Raw genomic sequence first — 21,888 nt, 5'->3', positions numbered from 1 at the left:
AAACATTCAAATAGGGATATGGACTGTGAATAAAAACAAAAGAAAATTGATTAGTATTCAAAATTTTGCTGCTGATAGTTGTGACTTAAGATGTATCAATTTTGATTTTAAAAAATTCAAGATGTATTTTGAAAAGCAAGCAAGCCTTGAAGATAGGCTATTTTAGATACTAGGGCATTTTTAAATGGCCAGGCCCATACCGGAAGGTGACATTGTGAGATCTGAATGCTGAGGGGAGGCCAGCCAAGAAAAAAGCTACATGAAGAAGGTTCTAGATAGAACAGCAAGCCCAAAAAGATGGTATGAAGGTTGGTGTTGCTAAGATGTGTAACACAGGGGTAGAGATAAGGTTAAGAAATAAGACAACGTCAGGTGCTAGTGGATCACATCTGTAATCCTTGCTACTCAGGAGGCTGAGATCCCAGCCCAGGCAGGAAAAGTCCATAAGACTCTTCTCTCCAGTTAACCAGCAAAATGTTGGAGGTAGAGCTCAAAGTAGTAGAATGCTAGCCTTGAGCAAAAAAAGCTCAGGCCCTGAGTTCAAGCTCCACATTTGATGAAAAAGAAAGAAAAGGAAACAAGAAATAAAACAGGAAAAGTAGTAGGGTGCTGAGCTTGTGAAGCAATGCCCATCTACCAGGCCACCCCCACTTACTCTACCATCATTTCTACTTAAACATACAGCTGTGTGTTACATGCATATAATAGGAATCTTCAGCTACATTCTCTAGCTTTCCTATTATCTCAAAGAGATGGTTACCAAGCCTTCATTCAAGGGCTAACTCTCTTTAGCTACAACTTTCATTCCAACACCAACTTCCCATCCCATCTACACTTAAGTAGCACTCTTTTGCCTATGCTTTCTCGCCCATCTCTCCCTCAAACATGCTTAGACACATTCTTGAATCTTTCATTAGCTCCCCCTGCAAAAAGCCATCCTCTACAACACATACACATGTGCACACGCATATAAAATGTACTAAAACACACATACATAAACACACTACATCTACTAAATATATCTACTAAATTTTGATTACTAATCAATTTTCAGCAACAGTTTGGTGAATCTTTCACCAAACATTTCCTTGTCGCCACAAATTGGTCTCAACCAATTACATCTCCCGCCATAGTGAGATAAAAGTTCCTCCATGGATTATTCCATGTACTCATGTGGGAATCAAATGGGACTTTTGTGAAAGGGGTATACTCACATAACAAACCTGCCTTCTCCACCAACATCCCATTCTCCGTGTCCATTCCAAGCCCCCTGAGTACTTTTTACTAACCACACCATCCCTCCATGGCCTTCTTTATCCAGTCTGCTCATGAGACACTTTTACGCCATCACTATCTCACCTAGAATCTCTTAGATAAATTCTCTCAATCTCTCTCTCCCACTCTCTCTCCATGAAAATTTACATATACATGCCTTTCCCCAACCAAACCAGAGGTGTCTCGAAGACCAATCACATCTGATCTCTGCCCCTAATGAGAATTACATTACTAACATAAAGAACAATCATAGTAGCTGCATTAATAAGCACAGGCTAATTCTATTTCTAGAAAGGATCATATCAAGAGGCACCCCTCAGAAATCTCTAACCTCACAAAACTTCACTTGAATTAACAGTTTACAAGGGCTTTTTCTCCTTCCCTGTAGCCCCTTTCCTTATCTATGACATCAACACTTGGCTTTTCCTCTGAGAAACGAAGGGAGCTCCCTCCGCTTAGTGTGTGTGGTTCCTGGGGCATGACAATCTCCAGTTCCCCCCTTGAGACAGCCATGAAACTGTGGACCTGAGCATGGGACCCCAGTCTATGCACCCGGTGGATGCAACGACTTCCAGAGAAGTCGCTGAACCACCCAAGAATTTCTCCCTCTTAGGGAGGCACAGTGTGAAAATGTGACTTGGAGCTGCTGCTAGACACCTCCCCACCACGCAGCAGGCTGAGATTAGAGAATCATGGTTTGAAGCTAGCCTAGGCAAAAAAGCCAGTGAGACCTCATCTCCAACTAACCAGCAACTTGTTGGACTAGAAGCAGCTTAGGTCATGAAGTAACAGCCATAAGCGAGGAAGCCAAGCAAGAACACAAGACCCGGAGTTCAAACCCCAATACCAGTACAAGAGGAGGAGGAGGGAGAGAAGGGGGAGGAGGGAGGAGGGGGAAGAAGAGGAGAAGGAGGAAGAAGAGGAGGAGGAGGAGGAGGAGGAGGAGGAGGAGAAGGAGGAGGAGGAGGAGGCACCTAGCAGATTTAAAGTCCCATAACAGTCATTAAGATATTAAGCTTCTGGATCTAGCTATGCCTGAAACAAAACTGAAAACCCTTGCTGTATTTAACACACCTGGATGACTTTTTCTCACTTGCCAGCCCAAAGCATTTTTAACTAATACAATTGCTTTAACCATTTCTCCATTAAGCTGTTTTCTTTACTAGAATGTAATAAACTGTAACTGTCCAGTCTCTCATAAAAAAGGTAGACGTCAAAGAGATCTATTGCGCTGGTTATTTAACTGAACTGTTGAGTACGTCTAGATTTAACTCATCCTTTTTTCAAGAAAACCTTTTTTCAACTTGCAACTAAGCATACTTATTTCATAAAAGTTTTCAAGTCAGGTCAGCATTTTGGACTTTCACTTCCTATACCTTAGAGATTTCTTAAAGAAACTGTAGAACTTTTATTATTCTATAGTAAATCCCTTGTCCATTAGCTGTAGAAATGTCTAGAAAAATCCCACAGTATGGTTACTCATACTACATCGCTTCAAAGTGATTTTTTTAATTCACTCCCAACATTACTGTTAATGTAATTCTTCCACATAAACAAATTTTGTCTAAATGTAGATAAGAAAACATAAACTTGCCACCATTGGGACAGAAAAACCCAGTTTAAAATCCAGTACCTCCAAAAGAGTAAGCTTATGTTATTCAAATATGCATTCACAGTTAAAATCCATGTGTCTTGATATTAGCCAATTTGTTTTATGGATTATCCAGGCATTCAAATTAATCTTTTTGAAAAAATAACAGAGCAAAATTAAATTAAGATTAAAGTTAAAATGTTAGTCATACAAGAAGCACTTTCTTTCAATAGCTAGTGTTTTACACAAACAGGGACATATTTAAAAGAGCACAGACTACTGAGGAAGAGATTAAGGACACAAACCTAAGAAATACAGAATACAAAATGATCTACAGGAAAAGGTAAAAACCCATCAGATGTTCATGCTTGAGTAAGTCCCTCTTATATCTTTTTTTTTTTTTTTTTTTGGCCAGTCCTGGGCCTTGGACTCAGGGCCTGAACACCATCCCTGGCTTCTTCCCGCTCAAGGCTAGCACTCTGCCACTTGAGCCACAGCGCCGCTTCTGGCCGTTTTCTATATATGTGGTGCTGGGGAATTGAACCTAGGGCCTCGTGTATCCGAGGCAGGCACTCTTGCCACTAGGCTATATCCCCAGCCCCCCTCTTATATCTTAAACAGACTGTTTTGTTGTTTGTAACAATAAACCTTACCTTCAAAATATACTTGAAATTATAAGCACACTTATCAAAGATCCTAACCCTCCTTATGAACAACCATTGAAGCTGATTCTCAAAGATACTTAGCCATCATTAACATCTCACGAGATCCATTTTAAAATTATTATCTCTTACTTTAGAAGAAATGTTTCCATTCACAAATGGCTGATAGGGTTTTAAAAAACTGTGTTGTTGCAAATTGTTCATCATTTCTATTTAATAATAACCACTGAAGAACCTTTCTTTCCAAAAAACTATTGAGAGAGCAAGGATGTATTATTATGCATAGGCACACACTTCTTTTTTTATACCCTTGGTTTGGTTTATGCCAGTATTGAGACTTGAACTCAGGACCTTGAGCTCTTGCTTGACTGTTTTGGTTTTGTTTTTGTGTTTTTTTTTTAACTCATCTCACACTTTACCATTTGAACCACACCTCTTTTCCTGGCTTTTTAGTGGTTAATTGGAGGTGACAATCTCAGATTTTTCTGCCCAAGCTGTCTTCAAACCTCTGTCTTCAGATCTCAGTCTCCTGAGTTGCTCGGATTACAGGTGTGAGCCACCAATGCCTGGATTTGCCATTGTTTTAATAGTGCAATAGGATTTCCAAATAATCTGAGTCCCACATGTTACTTCCTAGATGACTGCCTCACTAACCAAGGAGCTGAGATAGCAATTCTTATCAAACGTGAAGCTACCCAGATTACATCCTTGTATCTTCTATCCTTGTGTCACTCACTCTGGAGCCACCAACATCCATTTCTATCCCTTAACTACCTCCAGGAAGACTCCAACATAGGTTCTTCAGTCTTCATCTCTCTGGATGTAGATCTCCCCCTCTCTCTCTTTCTCTCTTCCTCTCTCTCTTGCTCTCTGTCTCTCTCTGTCTGTCTCTCTCTGTCTGTCTGTCTCTCTCTCTCTCTCATCCTAATGCATGCCTCTGTGGGAATTTCCTACCCAAATATATCAAAATCAACTTCATCTTTTCTTTGAAAACAAGTTTTTCATTTGACCCCATTGCTTTTGCTCAGTCTTGCCACTGGTCCAAGCCGCAAGTTCAAATATCCTGAGTCACCACTGCTTCTTCTTTCTCTCTTCCCAAGTGACAGAGGAATCTTGTGTGTCTGCCTCTTCTTTCACACCTTTACCTCAACTAGCATCCCACATAGCCTTCTTTGTGCTGGCTTTCAGCTTCCCAATCCAGCCAGAGATCAAATCCACCTTGACAAAGTGCAAGTCCACCCAAACCTCTAGTCCGCTCAAAAATCTTCCCAATACACTCAGCAGCAGGCACTGCTGGTCTTTCCAACAGCTGCTCCCCTGCTGACAGAGCAGCAATGGTAACAATACTCACTTGGCAATAGAGATGACATGAGACCCGTCTAAACCAATCACCATACTTTCCTTCCTCTTTGCCAATGAGTGTCCTATGGGGGACACGTGACCCCCTTCTAACCAACAGGATAAAAGAGGCAGCCTAGTTGAGAAGGTTTCCCTCTGAAGAGAGATGTGCAGAAGGACAAAGGACTCCTGGCTGCCAGCCCCACACCACTGCCCTCTTGCTACCTGTTTTGTGTATTAGTATGTGATATCATCCTTGGCTACAGTAGCCAACTTGTGACCAACAAGGAAACTTCTGGACTCCAGGGCTGGCAGAATAGAAAGAAAATCAAAGAGGGATATAATTGAAGACATAATTGAACCACCCAAAAAGCCTGTGACTAAAGATTTCTTCAGAAAGAGACCAATACCTTAGGGGGCATACCACCAGGTATTGGGCTCTGTCATCTGTAGGCCAAAGCATTGCAGCTCATAAATCTATGAAAAACCAAGCTACTTTCCCTTGAAAGGCTCTCTACACCATGATACTGAAAACACAGTCTGAAGTCCTTAACATCCTCAACATCACCTGGTAGCCCCATCTCAAACCTATGACTCAGACAGTAAGTTCAAAAAGCCCACATTTATAACAAGCTACCCAGGTAATGCTTGTGTATGACAGAACCAGAAGTAAAGACCAGGTGACACTGTGATGAACTGTGGTGCAGGTACCCAATGGAAGTGCTTCCTGTGGATGTCACCAGACATGGACACAGGTTCAGTGTTGTCAAATATATGATTATTTTTAAACAAAGAGAGATTGTACTCCAGAATTATATGCAAAGATTTTTTTATACTATGATTAAGTTGGTTTGTTTTGTTTTGAAAAGAGTGCAGATTAAATAAAGTGAATCTTCAAGTGCATTCAGCTTCCGATGGAACCCACAGTATAAAAGACAGAGTTCCTGACACTTAAAAGTTGTGGTCACTTATATCCATTCATGTCTTCGAAAATGACTCAATATAATTTTCTTTAGTTAATAATTTGCTCCTACCTACTAAACATAGGGTGTTCAACATTCCACTCTTTGGAATGACCAAATGGGGAGTTTATAGACCTCTCCTCAGAGGCAACAGGACTATCTTAATCCATTATCCACTATGAGCCAGACACCTAGAATAGCAAGCTCCTCAAAGGCCTATAAAATATTCAAAATGTGTGAGAGAAAACAAGTGAGCAACACGCCCCCCCAAAAAATCTTTCAAACTTAAAACTAATAAATGTATAACTAAATGTCTATCAAATGGAAACATAAGACCCACCAATCAATCACAATTCCAAGAATGTATATAAAAATCATACTAAACATGGGATATGGGTTCATCTTAACGTTTGGTATGATATAGAAGGCACCCCAAATCATAAGTGCTCAGGACCTGCCAAAGTTCTAAAAAGACCCAGAATATTAACCTAGAGCCAAGCACCCTGCCAGGAGTCTCATCTACTTCCTACCTCTCACAAATGTCTTTACCCAAGCTCCTTCCACTCATTCAACCAAAGGACAGAGTTGGGCATGGAAAAAGCACTGCCCACATAGCTGAACATAAACTATGCATTACTTGTCACTGTGGGGTTTTGTTTTTTTTTGAATCATCATCAAATTATGGTTTGTCCGAAATTAAAAAGTTACAAAGTGGTACAAAACCAGGTTGAAGGGGGGAAGGGAGAAGGTTCCACATAATGATATTAATTATGTAATTTACTAGCAACATTTGAAACTGAGGGTGTTTATCATAAAATTCCATGGCACGGCAATAGTCTAGTAGACTAGTAGGCTGAACAAAGGTACCCCTTTAAGTGGGGCATGCTCTCTTCTTGGCACACTCTCCTCATATAAGTAAACTGGCTGTCCCTCCAGATATGTATAGGACCCTGGTCTAAGCCCTTTGGGAAAACTTCATTTCTTCTTCACAATGTGGCTTCAATGCCTTATTTGAAGACCTGTCCATGAAAAGAAATGGAAATATCTCAATTTATTCTCAAAATTCAACACCCACATTCCAGACCTCAGAAGTATCTTAATTAATTCTCATGATGGTGTAAGATATTAATCTAGGATATTTCCATCAAATTCCTTTATCAAATACATTTTCACTTTGAACCATGGCACAGCCCCCCCAAAAAGATAAACAAATTACCCTAGTTTCTTTTGTCCTTCAAGCTAACCAAGATAAAGTCCAATAAGGCAGAGTCAAATCACCAGCACTACAATAGCTTCATTAAGCAGAGAGATCAATAAATGACACACATGATAATTAGAAAAGAATGTTTAGGACTGAGGAAGTAAAAACAACACAATACTAATTTACATAAGTATAAGAAATCAATAGCCATATTTGGGAGGAAAAGAGAATGCAAATGATACACAGAAAAAGCTGAGGCAGTCCAAGTTTATTATTAACCTGTAGTATAATTTAATCTCTTATACCCACATTCAATACAATATCTTATTTGGGGGAAGTAGATTTCTAACAACTACATGCTAACTCACATCCAACATATTTTCTCATGAGTTAAAAAAAAAGTTACTTTGAATCCAGGGAAAGAAAAACTCCAGATGGGTAATCAATAGGTCATCAATTCACTTGAATAACATAATAAGGACTTCATTTACTTATTTATTTTAATATATAGATTGAGGTTCAATTTGTTAGCCACATCAGAAAAAAATGCTCTAACTGTGGATGTGAAATTAAAATGGAAATTAGCCCTGAGAAAATAGAGATGCCTCTAAGTTTATACATCAGTGGCTGGTTCATGAATTATTAACTAATTTTAATGATCCTGGCTATATTTTATTTGAAGTTATTCTCCTACTTGCAATGACTTTTGAACCCTCAAAACTCTTTCATCCATTCTCCATAGATAGAGTACACTTTCATGAGCACTGACATTTAAAAAGGACCCACATACTCACAGAACAGAAAAGATAATACACTCACATATAATTTATACAAAGGACTCTGGTCATTTGTCAAAGAGAGAAATGAATGAAGCCCTATTATTCACGGTTTGTAAATAAACTTAAAGATAAGCACTAACTTTTCACTTGTTTAGCATGAAGTGAAGGGTTCTGCTAGTTTCCCAGATGGTGGTTAAACAAGAGAGGGTAAAAACATACTTTTTTTTAATCCTTTACTTCCCCATCCCAAAAGATAATTAATACGAAGTCTTCAAAAGTGAAGCCTTAAGAGATTAATAATTACAGGTACTTTCAAATGAAATACATGCCTGCCTTCAGATGCTAGATTTCACATCTTCAGTACAAACTTACACTGAACAGCAAAGCTCGTCAGACACTTAAGTTAGCTGTGAAGCAAAATGCTATAAACCTTTCATTACTACTTGCTGTTTTATACTCATGAAGTTAATACTTTCTCTTCTACCTCATTCTCGATGCAAAGATAAATTGTAGAGAATAAAGCTGTGCTTTTCACTGTTGAGATTAGAAGTAGGAAAATACAGTATTGTGGCTCAGTTTAAAGATGGTATGTAGTGTTTTGGTTTGTTTGTTTTTTTAACCTATAAGCAAGTAAACGCAAACAGCCCTTAAGAATAAGGACAAATGATCCCATTCAATGTTAAGTGCTGTATCCAACTTTCCTAAGTTGAGTACCCACAGCACTTATGATGATCAGATTGCTAAATTACTGAGGAAACATGTAATTTCAGATACATCATGGGATTCAGAAAATGACACCAACCCAGCTTGCATCCACCCTCCTGAAGTTGAACAAGCATTCAATAAGTAAGGTGTGTTTTCAAGCTTTGTAGACCCTCTGAAATAAGTGCTTGGAGTTTAAATTGACTCAAAATAGCCTTTCTCAGAAAAGAAGCAGAGACACACACAGAACACCCACAATTTCCTGGGGTCCCTTGAAGGACCCTTGGGATCCTAGTGAACAGAGATTTGCCACTCATTGCAGCAACTGGATTAGTACAATAGATTTCTATTCTGGTGTTCCAAGTGTTGCTGATCTTAAATCAGAGAAAGAAGTAGTTACATTAGACAAGGCAATGGCTTCCAAAAATAAGAGCACGCCTAGTTTCTACAAGGCTTGCATACACCAGCTAAGTTGTAAGGAGATAAATAATACCCCACTGGAACAATTAGTTGGATTCTCAGAAACACTACGTACTTAATTAGGCTGCCGAAGTCCCTGACTGAACATACATGGGGGACTTTTTAAAAGCATTTAATAACCCCAGTAAATCCAAAATCAGAAGCCAGAAACCAGCTAGTCTTTAACTCCAGCCTACAGCCCTGGGCCTTTTCGGGTTTTGCTTCCAATGCTTTACTCTGGAATGTGGGGGGCATCCATCTCTGCCACTATCAGAAAGGGTTAAAAACACCACATGAAAGTCCTTCTGCCCCATACTTATTAGGAAGTTGTTCTGCACAAGGTGCAGAGCTGGGCCTCAGAGACACCAGGGTGAGCAAGAGACCCCAATGGTCTCTCACAAACTTCAGCACTGGAGTTGAGCAAGGAGCATACACAAATAGGAGAGAACTGGAGTCTCCATCAGCCACGGGGCTGGGCAAAACTATTCTGACCCCACATACGATCCCTCCTCTCCCTGTAATTTTATTCATTCGTTTTTGTACCTTTCTTTCAACAGGCTCCTCATTTCCTCCTCGGCTATCCATGCAATCATAAACAAACTAGGATTGAAAAGAAAAGGGGGAGGGAGGTGGGAGGGCAGGGGGAAGGGGAGGAAAGCCACATTGAAAAGGCACAGGCCAAGCAGAGCGGGGCTCTTTCTCTGCACATCGTCCTCGGGAAGATGTGGGCGCCAAAGCCCGGCCCTTTGGGGAGGGCGGTGGGGGGGGGGGGGGGGGACTTCAGCGAGGACAGAGTACCGAGATGCCAGGCACAGCGCGGAGCCACTGCCCGCCCGGGATCCACCTTCGGCCACCTGAAACCCAGGGCCTTCGAAGTTGGTACAGGGGAACAGGCGCGAGGTGGGATGGACTGGGGCGCAGTGTGGATTCTGCAACTCTGGATCCCACCCCCCCCCCACCACCACCTTTAAGCAAAACCTATCCCTCCTCGAAAAACATGAAAGGTGAGAAACCACTTGCGCTAAGCCTGGAGGGAGCGGGCGCCTTCCTTCGTTAAGTCCTAACAGCTCCCGCGAAAAGGCAGCGAGGGCCACCTGCGGGGGTGCCGCGCGCCGGCACACCCCTGCGCCCCGCCCCGCCCGGTGCAGGCACGCTCAAAAAGTTTGTTCCTTCCCTTCCCCGGCGGCCCCGGGACGCCCTCGAGTGGGTGGGGACCGCGATGGAGCTCGGGGAGGGGAACGAGATCATCGACTGCGCGATCGGGGACCCCGGCGTCGTCCCCCCACCCCTCTCACTCGCGGGGGGCTACGACGTGTTTACTAATAACAACAGCAACAAAGAAGCCCGCGCGGGGCCCCTCCGCGCTCGGCTGCGCTCCGCGCAGGGGCGGCCAAGGAGAGCTGGGGGCAGAGTGGAGGCCAGGGAGGGCAGAGACACGGACGCGGGCTGGGAGGGCGCCGCGGGCCAAGACCCGGAGAGTTGGACGGAGCCGAGAGCGCACCGGGAAAGGAGTGGATGGGAGCAAAGAGGGAAAGAAAGTGCAGGCGGCGGCGGGCTGGGGCGCGCCCGGGATGGAGAGGTGCCCCCGGCCCCAGTCCCCCAGCCTCGGCCCGCCCCGGTCACCTTGCTGTATCCGTAGTACCCCAGGCACTGCGCGAAGTCCAGGCCGGCGGGATCTCCGGCCGCCGCTGGGTAGAACCTCACATCCATGCCGGAGCCGGGCCCGGGGCCGGGGACTGAGGCTGAGGCTCTCAGGAGCTGGTGCCCGCCTCTTCGCAGCCGCTAGATCCACCGTCGGGGGCGCCCGGGGACAGCGCGCAGGACGCGGGGCTGGAAGGGCGTCGCGCCCAGCGCTCAACGAGGAGCCCGGGAGCCTCGGCCGCCGCACACAAAGGCGCGGCCACGCGAGCCGCCGGAGGGCCGGAGGCAGCCCGTGGGACGCGCGCCCCGCCGGGGCACCGAGGCTGCCTGCGCGCGGGCCGGGCGCCCGGAGCGCGGGGCGTAACGCAGGGACCCCGGGGCGGCGCGACCAGCTCAGGTGCGCCGGGGCGAGGCTGGGACAGCGGCGGCGGCTGGCCCCGCTCCTCCTCCTCCCCGGGCGGACTGAGGAGAGGAGCTGCGGAGACAAGGGGCCCGGCCCCTCCCCTCCCGCTCCCCCTCCTGCCTCCGCCGCCGGTCCCCTCCCCGCGCTGCCGCCGCCGCTCCGCCCCTCCCACCGCGGGCAGCTGGCGCGCCGCCCGCCCCGCCGGTGCGCTCCCCGGCTCCGCCGCCTCCCGGCTCCCGGCCCCGCCCCGCCCCGTGGTGCCCCGCCCCGCCGACCCCGGCCCCACGCGGGCCCTCAAGCACCCTCGCCGCCCCGCGCGCCTGGCAGCCCTCGCCCGCCCCGCCGCCCCGCCGCCGCGCCTCGGCCGGGCCCCTCTCCTTCCCACCTCTCCCCCCTTCCCTCTTAGGTCCTCTTTGTCCCCGAGGCTTCTCGGTGCTCCTCCTCTGCTCGGCCGCCCCGACAGCGCAGTGCCCCGGGCGCCCCACCCTCCCGAAGTCCGCTGGGCCCCAGCATCCCACCGCCGTCCATTCCCTGCGCACCCCTTATTCCTGCACTGCTCTCAAGCCCACTTTCTTTCCTGACCTGTCTCCTCTGGCCTTCCCGCCCTGCATCCCGAAAGCTCCCTGTGTAGGCACACCTAGTCCCCCACCCCACCCACAGCTGACCTGAACGAGTGTCTCTAGGTTGCCTGGCCCGGTTGGTTCTCAAGTCCTTCCTGCCCTAGCTTCCAGAGTGGTGTTGGGCCTGACCTTTCACAGGTAGAGGCAGCCTTGAAGCTTCCTGGGTGAAGCCTCGTGTGGGATCCCCCCTCCCCCTGCTTTTCTCCCAGTGCTCTTGTTTGTATTCGAAAGGCATTTGGGTAACTGGATCTGGGCAGATCGTCCACTGCTCCTGGAGAGAATGTCCCTTTTTTCCCAAAAAGGTTCTGGGTGATTAACTTCCCCAAACTGCAGTCACCGGCTTCCACCCTTTCTTTCTTCAGACTGTGCTTCACTCCACCCCCACCCCCACCCCATCAGCTTTATTGCTTTGAGTTCATTTGGAAGTTTGGCCTTGAGCCTGGGCCGGAGAAAATATTCGAGAGGCTATGGGACCTAGTCTCTTTACCCAGTTTAGTTATTTTTGAGCTACTTTTATTTAACAGGAGGGGAGACATTAGGAAATATTGCCCCTGACACGCTCACTGTGCCATCACTCGATCACACTTTGCTGGCCTGAACTTTTTCAGGCAACAGTTCTGTGAGTTTGTATACATTTCTTCTGTCTTCCAAAGTGGACACCAGGCTCAAGTGACACCTGTGCTTCTGTCGTCATTCAGTGTTATCTTTCTAGAACCAAGCAGGGAAAATAAACTTCATTAGGTGAAAATGTGTGTGTTTGCTCTTTTCCCAAAAACCTGTGTCCAGAGGTTGCATGCGAGAGCTGTGTGTATTCAGGAAGGAACAAATGCTCACATTGTCCCTGAGTTGACTCTGATCACACACACACACACACACACACACACACACACACACACACACTCTTGAAAGAGCTTTGGTCCCCTCTGAGTCTCCATTTAATGTTGACAACCCAGCAGAGTTCCCTAATGGCCCAGCGGGTTGCACAAATTGGCAGTGCCCTGAGATATTATCAGGACAACACCCTATTGAGTAAGTTCTTCAAACGACACAAGTGGAGGCCCTTTCTCTGGGCCACTGGGCGCCTGTGGCCTTTCCACCAATCAGAGCTGGAGGTTGCAGTGGCCACCTGTTGTGGAGAAAGAGAACATCTTTTAAGTTTCACTGTGAGTATTTAACAATGGTGTATAGTGCAGGGGTTTGGCCCTGGGAGAGGAGCAGCCTGCTGACCTGGGCTACCAGAAAAGAGTTGTGGTGCCCCCCCTCCACCCCCATCTCAGTGAGGCTTTTCAGGAGAGCTGAAAAGATTAAGATGCTGCATTTTTCTTTTCACTCTGGGATTCTTCACCTCATACTCACATACTCACTCCACCGTGCATCTGGAGCACTCTGAGCTTGATTACAGAGGATGCAGAAAAGTATAATCAAACTTACAGAAAGTAAACCTGAAGTTGTAATCAAACCTCTAGGATCAGGCACACAAAAACTCTTGGCAGTGTAAATCCCACTAGCTGCAGGAGTGGGAATTGCATGCGGGCAATGTGTTGCATTGAGCACTGCAAACTGAAGTAACAACCTTGCCCCAAGAAGCTCTCAGAAGGTAGGAATGCCTAGCATATCCCATACTGCTTCTTGGAAAATGGTTTACAAGTCCTTGGAGTCCCCTCCCTGTTAGGATGAAGATACCTTTGAAAAAGTGACAATAATCATGTTAACTAAGTGAGGCTCAGAGAGACAAAAGACACATTTTCTCTCATGTGGAAGTTATATCTTAATTATAAGTATATATGTAAACAAACCCATGGTAATATGCATATATACACAAACATATTACCTTATATTGTATGTGCAGGAAGGACTCCAGTGGTGTAACACACTTGGCAGTTTAACAAAATGATTATCAGGAAGCTGAAACTTGAGGTTGGAGTTGGGGGAAGTCAAAGGGAAGGGAGTAAGACCAAGGGGATGAAGGTAGATGAATGAAAAGATGAAATGTGGGTTAATACATCATAATATTCAGTGTATATATGTGAAATGGAACTAGGAAAATTTAGGAAATGGCTGAGGTTGGGAGTGGTGGGGGAGAGTTATAAAAGAAGTGATGTTGATAGAGATGCATTGTATTCATAAACTGACATACTGAATTGAAACCCCTTTGTACAACTACTTAAAGACCATAACAAGATTTTTTTAAAAGAAAGAAGGGAAATATTCATCAGACTACATTTTATTATGATAATTTAGGTAACATAAGCAAAAGATATGAATAGAGAGTTTGATTTGGGAGAGAAGAAAGAAAGAAACCCTGGGCTGGGATGTAGCTCCGTGGCAAAGCGCTTGCCTAACAAGTGCAATGTCCTGGGTTCAATCCCCAGTACCAAAAAAGAAAAGACAAAAAGAAAAGAAAGAAACCCAATGAGACAAGAGGGGTACATTGGAGGCATTTAGAATGAGAAAACCACTAAACATTTTGGAAGTCTGATCATTTACTTAATGGTTTTATCCAGGCTGTCACCACACATATGGTGGGTATTTTTTCTGTTGCTTTGGATTAGTTTTGGTAGTACTGAGGTTTAAATTCTAGACTCATGCTTGCTAGGTAGCTAATCTTAACACTGAGCCCCACCTCTCTTTTTGGTTACTGTAGTAGTTTGCTGGTCATTTTTGAGACTCATTTCCTGCACAAGCAAGTACCTGGCATAATCCATCTACATTAGTCTTACCATAGGATAGCAGGCCCACACCAACACATATCCAATTCTCTGTTGAGAAGGGGTGTTCTTTAACTTTTCTGCCCAGATTAGCCTTGAATATTCTTGAGCACCTATGATGTGCAAGACATTATTTTAGACACTTTTGAATGAGAAAGAAAAGTCCCAACTGGACCCATCAGGACGCTTTCAAAGAGTACTATGAATTGTGCTACACACACCAACACAGATACACATAAGTATGCACCCCAGAGGCTACACCCCACCCAGTCACCTAGAGATCCTGTCATAGCTATCACTGCCATTAATAGCAGCAACTTAATAAACAAATTCATATGTAGTGTGCAGGATCCCTGTTGTTTGACTTCTAAGGTATTATAAAATAAGACTTCAGGGAGATTATTATAGGATTCCAAGAAACCTGAATCGTGCTTGGTACATGATTTGTTTGCAATAAATAAATATTCATTTAAGAGAGAAAGATTAAGCCAGTAGCTCACACTTGTAATCCTGAATACTTGGCACTCTGAGATTAGGAGTTTTGTAGTTCCAGGACAGGCAGGGAGTAAAGTCTTCACGTGTCCATCTCAGTGGAAGGAAGCTGGATGCAACAGTGCATTCCTGTCCATTTCAGCAAGGACTGAACGCCTAAAATAAGGCAGATCAAGGTCCAAGTGCATCCCTGGGCAGGAAGTGAGATCCTGTCTCAGAAAAATTACCAGCAAAAATAAGTAAAGTTGTACTCATGACTCGGCAGTAGTGTGCCTGCCTGACAAATGCAAGATTCTAAAATTCAATGCACAATATTACAAAAAAAAATGGAAAGGAGGTTTAGACAGGAAAAGAAGGGAAAGAGAAGAGGAGAAAGAGAGTGAGAAGAAGAGGGAACAGGAGAAAGAATACAGGATGTTTTATAGTGAAATATTATTTTCAGAGAATCTAGTCATGATAGGATTTGCGAAAAGTGTATCCAAGACTTACAGACTGGGTAAGAACAATCTCCTTAGAGAGAGGAGGGAATAGGACCTTTTATAGGAACTTTTTTATCCCGCTGTGTTAGATTATTTGTGTAGGTTAAACCAAGATGGTATTTGTTTCTTGTAAAACTGACCTGATTAGTATCTCTATGATATTTGAAACACTGCCTAATTTTAACAGTTCCATTTGATCTGAAGCCCATTCATTAAAACTGTTAGAACATATGAAAACATATATGGGATTCTATGTATGTATGCACAAACAAGTTAGCTCAAGTGTGGTATACAAAGGAGGATTCCAATGGCGTGATTCCTTTGAACAATTTATGGTTCGACAGAATAAATACTGGAAAGATGAAGCACATGTTGTGAGGAAATAAAGGGGAAGGGAGAAGACAAATAGAGGAAGAGTAAGAGAAAACACTCATTATATCCAATGTATATATGTGAAAATGGAATTATGTAACTTGTGGGGATAGGTGGGGTTGAGAAAGATAGGGAGAACAATAAAAGGGGTGACATGAGGTCAGGATTCATTGTACTCACAAACTGACAAGTTGAATTGAAACCCCTTTGCACAGTTACTTAAAGGTAACTTTAAAAGTTTAGAATGATGCTCTTAAGATGTTGTAGGTCTTTTATTCAGTTTGTCTTGTTTGTATAATGCAACTCTGAAAGACTTCTTTCATACTGGGTTAGTCTTGAACTTGAAGAAACTTCTTCAAAAAAATGTATCTTAACAAGTGCAAAGTTCTGGGTTCAATCCCCAGTACCAAAAAAGAAAGCTATATACATATAAAGGTGTGTGTGTGTGTGTATGTGTGTGTGTGTATCATGCTTTGAATTAATGCTGAACGGTGGTAACAGGTATTGATTTAAAAGGACAGCAGGATCCATTCAGCAGCCAAAACAGAAAACTCCTTGAGGGCTTTTATGTGATTTGGCTGAAAACTATCAGTTTTATTGGCTTGAGATTTCTAGTTGAAGGACTGCTATCATCCAAGAATCACTTTTTTTTAAATGAGAAAACAATACACAAAGTTTACAAAATGCAAAAGCAACTTGAAATCCTGACAGCATTCTGAAATTTTTCTCTATTTTATTATTTTATATTTATTATTTTATTATTCTTTGTTAAGCCAGAAGATAGCTTGAGCAGTGCATTAGATCTTTGTTTATAACCAGAGTTTTATGACCAGAAGTCTTACTGGGACTTCCCTTTTAGGGATCTGTGAAAACAATTTAACCCCTCTGTGTTCCTCTAGCCCAATAAGAAGAGGGCACTTTAAAACATTATAGTTAGTTTAATTCTCTTGAGTTTTAGTGATGAAAAGTCCTACCCAAATATTATGATCCTTGTTCGCAATATGTAATGGAGCCAAATTAACAGCAGCTCCAAGTGGAAATGAACAAGGCTAGAGCTACTCAAGTCTCTTCCCATCTATCCCCATAGTAACAGCTAATGTATTAGCTTGGTAAAACGTCTGGGAGTTGGTTTAAGATCCAAATCTGGCTTTGAATCATAAAGCATAGCAATGCTATCCAGTCTGGGTTCTTAAGATGTGTTTGTAATTCATCTCCATGAGATGTAAGAGTTGATGTCAGAGAATGAACACTTTATATTCATGGTTTAAACTGTATGCAATTAAAATCAAGACTTACCCAGGCTCTCACAGTAGTGAATATATATGGTAGAGGAAGAATTCTGACCTTAAGGCCCAATCACAAGTCACCAGTGCAAAATCTGAAACAAACCAACAAGAGGGGACTTGCAGCTAGAAATCACAATGTGAAAAAACAATCCGCAAATACAGTCATTTCTAGTTTCAGTTCTCATCTAAACTTTTCTTTATTCTTCTTCTTTTTTTTTTTTGGTAAATCATGGGACTTGAACTCAGAGCTTGGGAGCTCTCCCTGAGCTTTTCTGCTCAAGGCTATCACTCCATCACTTTGAGCCATAGCACCACGTCCAGTTTTCTGGTGGTTAACCAGAGCTAGGAGTCTCAAGGCCTTTCCTGCTGGGCTGGGTTCAAACCCTGTGATCCTCAATCTCAGTCTCTTAAGTAGCTAGGATTACAGGCATGAGCCACCAGCACCCAGAAAATCTAAACTTGTTTTCTGAAAGCGCAAGCTATTTTGATTTTTTTTTAATGCTAGTGGAGAAAAAAAAATAGAAACTTGGGCAAATGGGAAAAAAATAAACTTTTCCTTCATAATAATAAATACATGTTCAGTTATTTACCTGAGGCTCCCTCTCCTATTACTAAAACCAATTTTGGTCATATTGGTCTCTTGTACCATCAAGACAAACTGAGTAAAATAAAATAAACCAATGGTCCTCTCCATAGGCTATTACTTTTGCTAAGAATAGATATGGCCGTAGGTTCTGACAGATATATCGTAATTATGGAACAGTAACCTCAAAACCCTAGTAGCAAAAAATTACTAAAATGAAAATTCATCCCCAGAAATATGAAATGTGTCAGGCATTTGCCTGTAACCTAAGTAGTTCTTCAGTAAAGGCATTTGCAAAACCAATACACTCAAAACAATCAAGAGGTGTGTAATTTTCAGTGTGTTTACACTCTAACTTAAAAAAAAATACTGTATTCACAGAAACCCTAAACTGTTGTCCTGCCTGTTTTCTGAAAATATATTCCATTTCTTCTAAAAATGAAAGAATGACCTCTTTTGCAGGAACAATTTTCAGAGGACAGTGTGTTTATCAAATGGTTTCTCTGCTTTCATAAAAAACAATTTATTTTCACTGAACTCTTCGAGATAAGCATCAAAGCCAGGAAGAATTACAATGAAGTTTATAATTACACTCCAGAAACAAATACTGGGTATAGTTTTTATTTTGCTCAAGCGAAAAAAGATTCCCCCCCCCCCCCCACAAAGGGACAGAGTGGGTAGTGGGGGTGGAGGTTTACGTGAGAATGAAAATCAGGAAACCCAGTGTGTTTACAGCAGGCAAGCCTCCTGCAGTGCTACCCACAAAGACCATGCCTGAACAATGAGAGAAGACCCAGGACTTTCTTGGCAAATAGGTGGGAGTCAGCCCATATTTTATTTTTTCACTAATGGATAACTATGGGGACATGAAGGAGAGAAACCATTAGGCAGATAGACATGGAAATCTTCCATGACAGATCTATATAGAACTGCACATAAATATGTCTCCAAGACATCCTTTCTCTGGTAAGTATCCATGCTGATCAGCTTAATTTAGATGGCATGCTATTTTTAATAACTATAGAACAATGAAATTGTTTCCAATCATCATCATCATCAAGGAAGAACTGAGTCTCATCACAATTGTTTTTCTTAAGAAATGGGAAACAATTCCTTTTGATCACACAGTAGCCAAGGACTAGCCACAAAATGATCTGCTCTGATTTACAGAGATCTATCTGTGCATGCCAGATGAGTGTTTGCTTTTCGAGTAATGGTGCAGGTGCATATCCTGCGGTGACTAAATCTCTACCTCATCAAACTTTCGCCAGAGTGGGACATGCCCTCTTTTCCTGGAACAGTTTCAAGTTTTCTGCTCCCCAGCCTTCTAGCCACCTGTTTATGGAGTTCATCCTCAGGAGTTGATGCATGCAATTAGAAACAAGAAAATGAAAATAAATGACCTTGTTTGTTATTTATAACAAAGGAACTCAGCAAAATTAATGCTGTGGAGTTTGACCTCCTGACCTGAGAGAAAGAGCCACCTCATGGCTTTGTGGCCAAGACACAATAGCCTGGCAGCACCCATTGTCCACCCAAAGTGACTTTTGGATGGTCATTAAAACCAACCGTGTATCCAAAATATTAAATGTTTTACAACTTAGATTAGAGGATTTGGACTCTTAAAAAAAAAAGCATGTTGAAGTGAGGTTAGTTAGCACAAGAGCTTTCCTTTTTAAACAGAGCAAGTAAAATCATTTAGCTTTATCTACGCTGCCCTGTGTCAACAACATGTTAAAGAAACAGGAAATATTGAAAAATTTCAAAGTAGATCCCTGGGAATTGAAGAATAGTTAAATATATAATAGAAATCAAATAGAAGAGTGGTCTTTGAAAGTGGTCTAGAAAAAACAGGGTGTTTCCTCCCTGTTGATGCTACTGGTGTGCAAGGAAAAGATGACTTCCTTCTGTTATAAGAATGCAATTAAATGCTGCCCCCTAGAGGTGTGCGGTGAAATAGCATCACCCTTCCTCCATTCATTCAACCCATGAACCCCCAAAGCCCAGCAGGAAATGACAGTCACAATGGAGATCAGAAGGCTTTTCAGAGTTGGTGCTTGCTTAGAACATTTCAGGTGGAATGGTTAGCTAAAATGTGACAATTCATATATATCATACCTTGTGTGGTTGAGGTTCAGAGTAGAGTCCGCTACTACCTCTTGCCTCCTTCTTGGCCTCCTTTTGTTCCTTATCCAGATTCACCCACAGCACAATCTGGGAGGGTCCTGCATTCTTCCAGACATGGCTGAAAAATCCATATGTGAAAGGGCAGGCGAGTGGCTCAAGTGGTAGAACAATTGCAAGGTACTAAATTCAACTTGCCAATAATAATAATAATAATAATAATAATAATAATAGTTATATATTGTTATATAACAACTATTATTATTTTTACTATTATTATTATTTCTTTTTTTTTCTTTTTGGTGCCACTCCTGGGGCTTGAACTCAGGGCCTAGGCACTGTCCCTAAGCTTTTGTGCTCACGGCTATAATACCCTAACACTTGAGCCACAGCTCCACTCCCAGCTTTTTGGTGTTTAATATGGGTGATGAGTATCTCACGGATGCTTTTTTGCATTTGTGTATGTATGTATGTATGTATGTGTGTGTTTCATATGGTGATACTGTGTTTGATTATGGTGATGATTTTGCTGTTTAGTATAGTGAATAGTGTCTCATGGACTTTCCTGCCTGGGCTGGCTTCAAACCAGGATCCTCAGATCTCAGCCTCCTGAGTTGATAGGATTACCGGTGTGAGCCACCAGCACCTGGCCGTGTTTAATTTTTTTTCCCATCCCAACTGCTTGACCCATCTATTCAAGGCTTCCATATCTTTGTTTTATTTTCCCCCAGAAGGAAATAACTATTTAAAAAGAATATCTACTGTTCTTCAAAAATATCCTCTTCACTGTCAAAGCCAATTTCCAAAGGCACTCCTACTGTTATGCACGTAACAAGGATTTTAGACCATCCTTCCTCCCCACTGTTCTTTCTGATCCCATAGGGCAGGTACTTCATTGGGGGCTTCTTCCCACTCCCCACCCTTTATCAGAGATGCTGCAGTCAGAAATCTGGTGAGGGCAGGGAAGGGCATAATCAGGACTAATAGAGGGGTAAATTTGATCAATGTATGACACATGGAATACATACAGATATAACACATAAAGATATCATAGAGAAATCCCTTTGTACAAATAATATATGCTAATAAAACTTTTTTTAAATTTGAAAGTAAGAGAAAAGAAAAAAATGGGAGTGTTGTTCAAGTAGTAGAGTACTTGTACAACACATTGGAGACACCAGGCACAATATCCTGTACCACTGGATATAAGTAAGTAAATAAATCTGGTAAGACCACAATTCACCCTTGTTAGTGTCTTTCATACCTACAACAACAAAATTATGGTCATGAAAGATCCAACTTTCTGATTATCTCTTTGTCATTAGTCAATTCTCAAGCTGCAAGACAAGGAAGTTAAAGAAGATTGCATTTCACTCTTTTAAAGCCACTCATATGACACACAAAACCACATGCCATTGATTACTGTAACGAAAGCTGGAAACATTTCAGAGTTCTCACTGTGTGCTTCAAGAACGGGCTTGATAACTGTGTTTGGTGCAAAAGATGGGAAAGATTATGAATATTTCAGCTGACCTACAACCAGAACCCATGTATTTATTTCTCAACAGAATTTTACTAGACTTTCCTGTGGTGGTACTAAGACTCCAGAAATGATGAAAAGCATTGTTCTTGTCCACGCTAAACATGCTAAGATTCCTAGACAGTATTATAATAATGAAATGCTATAATCCTTGCCATGGGAGAAGTATTTGTTACAGAATATTTGTTGGAGTGGGCCTCAGAAAAAGGGGAGACAACTTTAAATCAAGGTAATCACAGGAAGCTATGACATTTCAAAGGCTGCATTTGGGAGACACAGGTGAAGGGTGAAAAGAACAGTCTAAGGGAAGAAGTTTTCAAACAGTTGTGAAGTTATGTGTGTGGTAGGGTTTGAGGTTAAATGATGCTTAGATAGATGACTTCATATAATCACTGGCTACCACAACAAAGGACTATTTTCAATCATATTCCTTTTTTCTATCCCTCAGCTATTTCTGTCTTCCATGTTTTATTTCTGGTTTTTGTTTGGTTTGGTTTGGTTGTGTTGTGCTTTGTTTTACTTTATTTTAGTTTGGTTTTGGTTTACTTTTGCTAGTCCTGAGATGGGAGAGTTTTGAACTCAGGGCGAGGGCCCTGTTCCTTATCTTTTCTATACGGATTGGCACTGTGCCTCTTGAGCCACAGCTCCACTTCTTACTTTCCTGCTCTGGC

At 42.7% G+C, this 21,888-nt stretch overlaps 1 protein-coding gene across 4 annotated transcripts in view; it reads right to left on the bottom strand.

Annotated features, from left to right (window-relative positions):
- The window catches only part of Tox3 (TOX high mobility group box family member 3), a 115,456-nt gene extending 104,395 nt beyond the window's left edge, over nucleotides 1-11,061 (bottom strand). For all 4 annotated transcript variants that reach the window (XM_048355619.1, XM_048355617.1, XM_048355620.1 and 1 more), the window contains exon 1: nucleotides 10,593-11,061. In XM_048355619.1, the coding sequence (XP_048211576.1) occupies nucleotides 10,593-10,679 (87 nt within the window). In that variant the 5' untranslated portion in view covers nucleotides 10,680-11,061. The remainder of the gene's footprint in view (nucleotides 1-10,592) is intronic.
- Between the last annotated feature and the right edge of the window lie 10,827 nt (nucleotides 11,062-21,888).

Source organism: Perognathus longimembris, chromosome 10, assembly GCF_023159225.1.
Source record: "Perognathus longimembris pacificus isolate PPM17 chromosome 10, ASM2315922v1, whole genome shotgun sequence".
Classification (NCBI taxonomy): Eukaryota; Metazoa; Chordata; class Mammalia; order Rodentia; family Heteromyidae; genus Perognathus; species Perognathus longimembris.
Note: the sequence above shows the minus strand (reverse complement) of the source record. Positions and strands in the feature narration are given on the sequence as shown.